Genomic DNA, 8,741 nt, shown 5'->3' on the forward strand with positions numbered 1-8,741 from the left:
TTTCTCCATACAGTTGGAACACATTTGCAAAGCGCTGCTCTTGTTTGGCTGTCCTGGACCCATTCCTGAGAAGACGGGGCCGTGACCCGTGAAAGAGGTGTATTTATAAATCATTGACATGCACCAGGCCCACGGCGGGAGCACCCGGGGTCATAGACTTTTCACTTTTCCGCTCTCCCAGTCAGTCACCCGTCCAGACAGAATAGGTTTCACACATTTGTTTCCAGAACGTCCTAACTGGACGAAACGCACAATTTTTTTTATAAAAGCTTGCCGTTTTTTGGATTCCTCTCCCTGTTATTTAACAAGTTTGTGCAAATATGCATAATGCTCAGATGTACCGCATACTCATGCATTTCCCAGACGGTGGAAGGGATTTGGAAGATCTCACTCCAAGTGTGTTGTTTTTTTTTGTTTTCGTTTTTTTTTCCCCATCACCCGTGAGGTTGCTTTTCTGTGCATAAGACTGGAGTGCAGATTTTAAAGCTTTGAGAAGCTGTGCCGTATGACTGTTTGGCTATATCTGCTGATGCCTGCCGGGTCTGCTGTCTGCGTATGGCACAAATGGAGTATGGCATGGGCTGCAGGGTCATCCCCAGTTTGGGAGTGAGAGTTGGCACCGTTCCTGGAGGGAACTGCAGATGGAAGCGCTGAAGCATCGTGGTGAAAAAGAGGAACATTTCCATCCTGGCCAATTGCTCGCCGAGGCAGGCACGCCTTCCTAGAAAAAAAAAAAAAAAGACAAATGTTTTATTTCGATTACTCTTAAATATGTATAAATGCCTATGCACATACTGCAATATTTGATATTTCTTCATGAAGAGACATTTACAATACAAAAAATTTCAGTGCAAAAAAAAAAGAAAAACTCAAAAACTTTTTTTTTTTCTTTTTTCCCCCCATGGTGATTAATTGACTGACAAGAAAATGGATGCATAAGATTATCTGGCTTCGAGCTATCTCCAAAACATAGCTGATTCCACAGATTTCTCTTAAGTGCTCTGCTCTCTGAAAGAAGACATTTTAAGTAATGTCGTCTTATTCTGATACTATAAAATTTTATGAATTATTTATTACGAAAACTATAAGAAATAACTTACATTAAAATATATATTTTTTTAAGAGAGAAAAAAAAAGTCAACCAAGTTTTAGCAGATCATCTATGATTTTTCTCTCCATTTTTTTATTGCATACATTTTGTAGGGTGGCCAGATTCTGCGTTATGACGCAGTGAAAATAGATACAATATAAAGTTTTCTTAATCGTAGTGACTCAAATGTAAACAATGCATAAAATTATTAAGCCAGTAAGAGGATTAAGTGCTATGGAGGGAAAAAAAAACAAAAACCTTGATATAACTTTGGTATTGGCTTGTGCAAGGGCTAAGATTCCTTAGCACAGAAATCTGATTTGGCAACATCTCCAAACCAACCCACGTTATTCCTACATTTCCAGGTTAATGTAGAAATACATTAAATCGTCTGTGCAGGGTGGATTACACTACAAGTTGTGGAATTTCATTTTAAACTTGGGAAAACCTTTTGGAAGTTGGAAGAAAGGTTGAAGAGAAACGCACCCAGAGAAAAAGGCAAGAAAGCCTCACGCCTGACGAAGTTGCCGTTACTGTCGAGGAACCTCTGCGGCGAGAAGACTCCCGGTTCGTTCCAGTACTTTTCGTCAAAGTGGACCGAGTACAGGTTGGTGATCACCATGGTGCCTTTGGGTATCGTGAAGCCGTTGACCTTGGCGTCCTGGGAGGTGGCGCGGAAGATCCCCAGGGGAACGATGTTGCAGAAGCGCAGGACCTCGTGAAGGACGGCCTCCACGTAGGGCATCCTCTGTTTATCCTCCAGCGACGGGGCCCTGCCACTGCCCAGCACCCTGTCAATCTCGCTGTGCACCCTCTCTGTAAGAGCAGAGGCAGACAAAAAAAATAAAATCATCAACTATTCCATGAAGGAATTGATGATTTCTTACCGCCCAGGACTTCCTTTCGCTGACTAACCTTGTATGTTGGGGTAGAGCGCCATGTAGAGCATGGCCCAGCGCAGGGTGTTGGTGGTGGTCTCGGTGCCTGCGATGATGAGCTCGCCCACCGAATAGATGAGGTTCTCCCGCGAGAACGAGGTGCCCGGGTCCCCCGCACTCTGCTCCAAGTCGTCCAAGTAGGCGTCCACATAGTGGCGTGGGGCCTGAGGCACCCTGCCCTGGGAGAAACCGTCGATGGCCTGCTGCAGGAAGTCGTAGACCTTGGCGGCGTTGCGGAACAGCTTCTGGTGCTTTCCGAACGGCACGTACTCGATCCAGGGGAAGGCGTTGTAGAGGAAGGCCCAGTAGCTCACCGCCAGCTCCACGTTCTCGCTGAAGAGCTCTATCATGTGCTGGAAGTTGTGGTCATCGTAGGTAAAACGCTGCCCGAAGATGATGAGGTTGGTGATGTTGGACACGGCATTGGTGACTAAATGCTTTGGGTTGAAGGGCTTCCCCTTGTAATCGTCAATGGCATCGACAAAGAACATGCACTCCTCGCAGATCTTCCTCTCAAACTGTCTCTGGCCACTCCCGAAGTAGCGGAAGGAGTTGCAGGCCAGTTTGCGGTGCTCGATCCAGCCTCGGCCGTATTTACAATTGAGGAGTCCTTGAAGGGGGGAATGGGTGATTGTCAGAAAGACATTTAATTCAACCTATAGATGTCAAAGTGCATTCCCATTTTAACAAGGGATTAAGGTGGTTTCAGATCACTTGCTCTTACCCCCCATTTTGGTCATTTTCTTGAACAGAGGCAGGGATGGACGATCAGCAAACACTTCGCTCTGGATGTAAAGGCATTCCCTGATACAGTCGTATCCATTAATCACAACTGTCAATATGCCTCCAAGATCAATGCTGAAGATCTGGAAGAAAAATGTGCAGAAAGCAATCATGAAATTGTAAACTGGGCATTTTACAATGATCATTTTTATACAAAGAGACAAAAGGGGCTACAAACAATTGAAACAATAGGCTAAATGAAAGCAGGAACAGAGGAAACAAGATAAACTAATGTTCTCTCTGCTTTGGTCTTATATCTATTTTACGGGCTGAAAAAAAAAAAAATGCTTTAACATCGTCAGCCGGGCCCCCAGGGGTCCTTCAAGATGTTGCAGGCGGTCCCCTGGGGGACAAGATGATTAGCCTAATAGTTAAGCCTCCACATTATTTCATTTAAGAGACAATAGCACATTAAAGAATATGCAATAACGACTCTTTTGATCATAGTTTAACTGTTATCTCCCTTACAGTGCTTTGCAGGTGTGGAATTGTCGACTAAATCATATCTAACAACTACAATGCTGGAGTCAGATTGGGACAAAATCCTATCTAATGGTGTCAAATGGCCGAGCGGGTGTACCGAATAAAGGGTCCTTGATATGAAAAGGTCGAGAATCACCGCCGTGGTCTTTCACAAGCACACACACGTTGAGGTTTTTCCGATATGAATGTCATTATAAACCAGTGCCTTCGTGCGTGCCTGCGTTTGGGTGGGTGTGTTGTGTGCGCGCTTGAGTGCGCGCACGCATATCCTTCAAGTGCATGCGTGTCGGGTGGGGGCGCAGGGAGGGGAGGGTGATGAAGTTATGAAACTTGCAGAACAGAATCGTACAGCGCCGCATGCAGCTGCAGCATGCAATGTCCTGCGAAATGCATTCCCTTGCAAAATGCAATGTCCTGCGAAATGCATTCCCTTGCAAAATGCAATGTCCAGCGAAATGCATTATCTTGCAAAATGCAATGTCCTGCAAAATGCATTATAGCCCGCTGCAAATGCATTGGTTAAAAAAAAAAAATAAATAAAAATAAAAAAAAGATTGATACCTGTCCATGGACTTCACTCTGCTTCTTCAGGAAGACGTGCGGCTCCGTGGCCAGGGAGAATATGTTCCCTATGACCGGCAGAGGGGACGGTCCGGGGGGGAATCCCGGCGGTCTCCTCTGCTTGACGAGCTGCCGGACCAGCACCAGGGTCAGGGCGACAACGACCAGACAAGCAGCGCCGACGACAGTCTGTCCGGAGGAGACTGCCCCCGGTGGTTTCCAGTCCCATGGAAGCATTTTGAGAAATCCCACGTAGCCTCTTCCGCCCGTCCTCCCCGACTCCTTCTCGCCGAAAAAAGAACTGAGGCATATGGATCATCTTGCACATTTTCTCCCCCCCCCCACCCCCGCCTCCTCTTGGGCTAAGATTGGCCAAAAAAGTCAGTCCCCCCCAATGGGCTGTTTCTTGGACTTTGTTCGGCTCTCGCTCAGTGTTGGGTGCAGTGGGAGTTCTGAACGCTGCATGTTTATCTTTTGCCTGTTTGGCGAGACGTTTATTATGCAAGGAACACGCCCTTGGAATAATTGGTTTTACACATTTTGGCTGCAGGGGCTGCAAGAAGGAAATACAACTCAAGACAACATCTGAAACTCAAATATCCCTTTTTTTTTTTAACGTTTATCCTTCTTGAACTAAAGCTATCCGATCTCAACATGTGGGTCAAAACCAATGACACCTTACCATATATATGAATTGGTGTATAATTAATGAATATTAATAACGAAACCATAGATTGAGTTGATTGATGCCCTGGTGCTGCTTTGATGTGCATCAGCAAAATCGTTACTGAATGTATTCATATAGAATATATCATGGGTAATTAACATATCAATATCATAACTCACATAATGATAATATGATTAACAATATCATTATGCAATTAACTACTTGGTTAATACATTCCGATATATCTCACTATATGATCAGTACATAAAACGAAATCCAAAAGTCATCTCGTACATCCACGTGACATACGCATTCAATGTTCCTGCACAGTATATAGTAGTGAACTTGCAGAACTTGTAGTTAAATCTATTTAACAGAAATGGTTAAATAGAGGATTACCTTGTGGCAATTTCGCCTGCCACCCAAGTGACGTTTTTAGGGACCTCCGTCACAGAGACATAGAAGACGTGGGGTTGTAGACACCGGTTTATTGTAGAGAGCGGGTTTGATGGAATAAGCCCAGGAGCAGATAGAGATGTGTCATGACAGGGGCTGCTCTCCTGAGTGAGTGTGGGGATGGGGTTTCTACCTGTTGCGCGTTAGACCAACCAACGAGCAACACTCTCATCCTGGGTCCACTAGTTTCCTCGATCCAGGTCAGGTGTGGCTGCTCAAGCCACACCACATACATTGTCAGCAGTTTGGCCAAAAAGTTGGATCTGGTGTTTCCTGGCAACTTTTTCCGAGACGGTCCTCAAGGTGACGAGTAGTTTTGAGCATTTTAGGTGAACGTCTGTGGAGCTCTTTGAACAAATAAAATCAAATACAACATTTATAGGTAATTCAATGGTGGGAAGAAAAAAAATCCCTCAGGAGACTCATTTAAGTAACCGAGGATATCACATAGTGTGTAAGCCTTTTAAAGGAAATACACTTTCACCCACTGAGCTCCTGCAGCTTCTGTCAACCAAATGCTCCAACACTTTGGCCCCTTGTGCCCTAAGTTTAAAAGTTGAAGGTTGGGGAATGCACTGCATTCCGAGCTTGCACAGCTTTGCCAGAAATTCTTCTGGCTCATAGCCAGGCTAAAACCCTTCACCTGACAAAAACCTTCTTTTTTGTGTGGGCGAACAAAAAGGTTTAGAAGCAACAATGGATAACAATGGTCCTCCATTCAAAAGTTTTGTTTTTCTAACAACGCAAACGCAAGAAGGCGAACGCTCCATAACGTGCGCTGACCTTCGGTTCGCCTCACCACTCCTCGTCCATCCAGTCGTCGCCCGCGACCTACACAAACAGTTGTCCAATATTTAACAAATTATATTTCACACCCATGTGATTCATTAGTCCTGCTTGACTCCTCATTGAACATACAGTTGTTTACCCAGAAAGAACTCCCTGTTGTACATCTGGTAGGAGTTTTGTGCAGAGGCACTGAACAGCCTCCATGCAGACCTCTCCCAATCCATTCGATTCGGTGTGGCCACCAAATGAGAACATCCATGCAAATGATAAATCTGCCTTCTGTCATCGGCCCAGACACAAATGTTACTGAGGAAGGACTTAAGTCAGGCAGCTGAGTCCTTTTGTTCTAATTCCGCCTCAAGTGAACCTGACCTGTATCCTCCAATACCCACAATTACCTAGAAGGGTTGAAATTTAGTCAAAAAAAAAGGTGGTGCAGCTGCAGGGAGGTTCTGAGGAGTTAATGTGTGTTGCTTGGCAGCACTTTTGTTTGCTAATGGAATCCCAGAGGGAACCTAAGTTATGTCATTATAACTATACAACCATAAGCAGAGCCCTTTTAGGCTCTAATGGCTTCCCTGATTCCTCCCTGCTGGAGCGAACCAAAACACAAAACACGCCCCCAAAACACCGACCTTAAAATGGATATTTTTAATTTTTCATTGATATTTGCTGAGCAGCATTTTCTCATAGTAGGCCTACAACTATAAGTTGACGGTACTTGCAGTAGATCATATGAATAAATTAAACAGGTTAACTCTCATGTTGTGGTAAATTGCTTTACTCTCAGGTTTAAATTAGAATCATCTAGATGCGGGCCAATTGGTGTGCTAGGTCCATAAATTCTTAATATGAAATTATCATTTTATATTCTTAATATTTAAACCATTTAGAAGTAGTGTATGAACGTTTAAATGAATGTCAGGCAATATTCTTTGCAACAATAATAAAAAATAAAGAATATTTCGTTGATTTTAGAGCGATTGCTACTACCAAGAGACATGGATTTTTCTTTTAATTTTTTTATTTATTTAATTTTTTTTTACTGTAATTCTTCAGACACCCCCCTCAATATCCAGCTCTGGTGAGAGCCCCGTTGGAGTGTTAGAATATTTGCAATGAATGGGTTTGTCCACTAGCTGGCTCAAGAGTTAAATAAATGTGATAAAGAAATTGACTGCAGCTAGATGACTGGGAGAATGGTGCTCTGCCTCTTTTTTCTTTGGTACAGCTCGAGTGAATTTATCAAGTTGAATGGAATGATTAAATATTTTCAAACCGTCATCAGCTTGTTGTGTACAATGAATACTATAAGCAATGACGGTCAGTTAAAGTATTTATCAGTGTTATATGGGCCAAATAATAATAAAAAAGTTTAATTCTACTTAACATTAATATCTTGCAAGCAAAAAAAGTTTTTTAAGTTTGCTTTGTGAAAATATGCTCAATAAGACAGTGAATGCCAAGAAAGCTCTTCCTACAAATATTTTGGAATGGAGGAAATTCCTCCAAAAAGAAAGGCTCATTTTGGTGTCCAGAAATATTCTCGAAGCAGTGGGTTAATAGGGAAAAATCGACCGCCCTATTTTCCACTTTAACACTGATTGAATCCAGAACCAGACAATACAAAATAATGTAATCTAACCATATCATATCTTATCCAATCTAATCTTATCTAATTCTAACTAATATTCGAGACATTGATTTCAATATACGGCATCAACTACCTACTTTAAAATTAATTTCTAAAATTCAAGTGAGTGTCGGGTTTTGTAAACGAGAGCCTTATTCTGGTCAGGCGTTGAAGGAGGCTGCAGTTTCAGGACCGCAGTCCTTGGACCCTCATCCTTCGTGACTTTGCATTTCTAGGACACATGGACAAGACGGACGTCACCCTATCCCTAACACCTAAACAGGTGTTAGGGTTAGGGTGCCTAACCCTAGGGTGCATATTCTCCCTGGCCCCATCTCTAACCGCATACCTTAAACTTGAAAGGAAGTAGTATTTCGGTTTAATAACCTTTAAAGCTATGAGTACTTGAAGAGAAAGTAATATTTGGGTGGATGAAACTTTTAAAATTATAAAGTTGGACAAACCAGTATTTTGGTGGATAAACTGTTAACCATTTAACCATTACTAATCTTTAAAACTATAATTCATTAGGTGGCACTGTCACTAAAAACTAGGGTCCTCCATTCTAGGGGCCATCAGTGAGCCCATGGCCTCATTGATGAGTGTGGGGAGCGAAGTCTATCCCGTCTGGTCCGAAAAGGTTAATGCTGCTATGATAGAAAGGTGTCAGAACACACAGTGCATCACAGCTTGCTGCGTACGGGGCTGCGTAGCCGCAGACCGGTCAGAGTGTCCATGCTGACCCCTGTCCACCGCCGAAAGCACCTACAATGGTCACGTGAGCCTCAGAACTGGAGCATGGAGCAATGCAAGAAGGTTGCCTGGTCTGATGAATCACGTTTTCTTCTGCATCATGTGGATGGCCGGGGTTAGGGTCCCAACCTGATCGAGCATCTGTGGGATGTTCTGGAACAACAAGCCCGATTCATGGGGGACCCACCTCGCAACATCCAGGACTTAAAGGATCTGCTGCTAACGTCTTGGTGCCAGATACCGCAGGACACCTTCAGAGGTCTTGTGGAGTCCATGCCTCCACGCGTCAGAGCTGTTTTGGCGTCACGAGGGGGAGCTACACAATATTAGTGGTGGTTTTAATATTGTGGCTGATCAATGTACTATTGGTTTGAAGTCCAAAGTAATTTACCAATGACAACTAAACCGAACTTCTGATTGGTCAGCTCTTTTGCAGTGAGGATGCTGATTGGCCAAGAGCCTCCTAAGGCCCGCCCACTCCAAAACATATAAAACACTGAGTTGTGCTGCTGTTCATCAGAAGCTCATCTGGATAAAAAGCATTTAATTTGACAGAAGAAGAGCCACAATCTGAGGTGAGTAGCTGAT

At 43.6% G+C, this 8,741-nt stretch overlaps 1 protein-coding gene across 1 annotated transcript; it reads right to left on the reverse strand.

Moving 5' to 3' along the window:
• Window positions 1-345: 345 nt before the first annotated feature.
• On the reverse strand, window positions 346-2,858 carry cyp2r1 (cytochrome P450, family 2, subfamily R, polypeptide 1). The gene is made up of 4 exons (XM_079998336.1): window positions 2,753-2,858; window positions 2,006-2,638; window positions 1,577-1,906; window positions 346-721 (listed from the first exon to the last, which is right to left on the reverse strand). The coding sequence occupies exons 1-4, from the start codon at window positions 2,766-2,768 to the stop codon at window positions 435-437; spliced, it is 1,266 nt and encodes a 421-aa protein (XP_079854462.1). The 5' UTR covers window positions 2,769-2,858; the 3' UTR covers window positions 346-434.
• Between the last annotated feature and the right edge of the window lie 5,883 nt (window positions 2,859-8,741).

Source organism: Zeus faber (genome assembly GCF_960531495.2).
Source record: "Zeus faber genome assembly, chromosome: 3".
Classification (NCBI taxonomy): Eukaryota; Metazoa; Chordata; class Actinopteri; order Zeiformes; family Zeidae; genus Zeus; species Zeus faber.

What these genes read in the sequence shown, in the direction of transcription:
- cyp2r1 (XM_079998336.1), bottom strand. An exon ending in GCTCTACCCCAACATACAAG is followed by an intron (nt 1,907 to 2,005) that starts GTTAGTCAGCGA and finishes CTGCTCTTACAG; the next exon opens with AGAGGGTGCACAGCGAGATT. An exon ending in TTTCTTGCCTTTTTCTCTGG is followed by an intron (nt 722 to 1,576) that starts GTGCGTTTCTCT and finishes TTTTTTTTCTAG; the next exon opens with GAAGGCGTGCCTGCCTCGGC.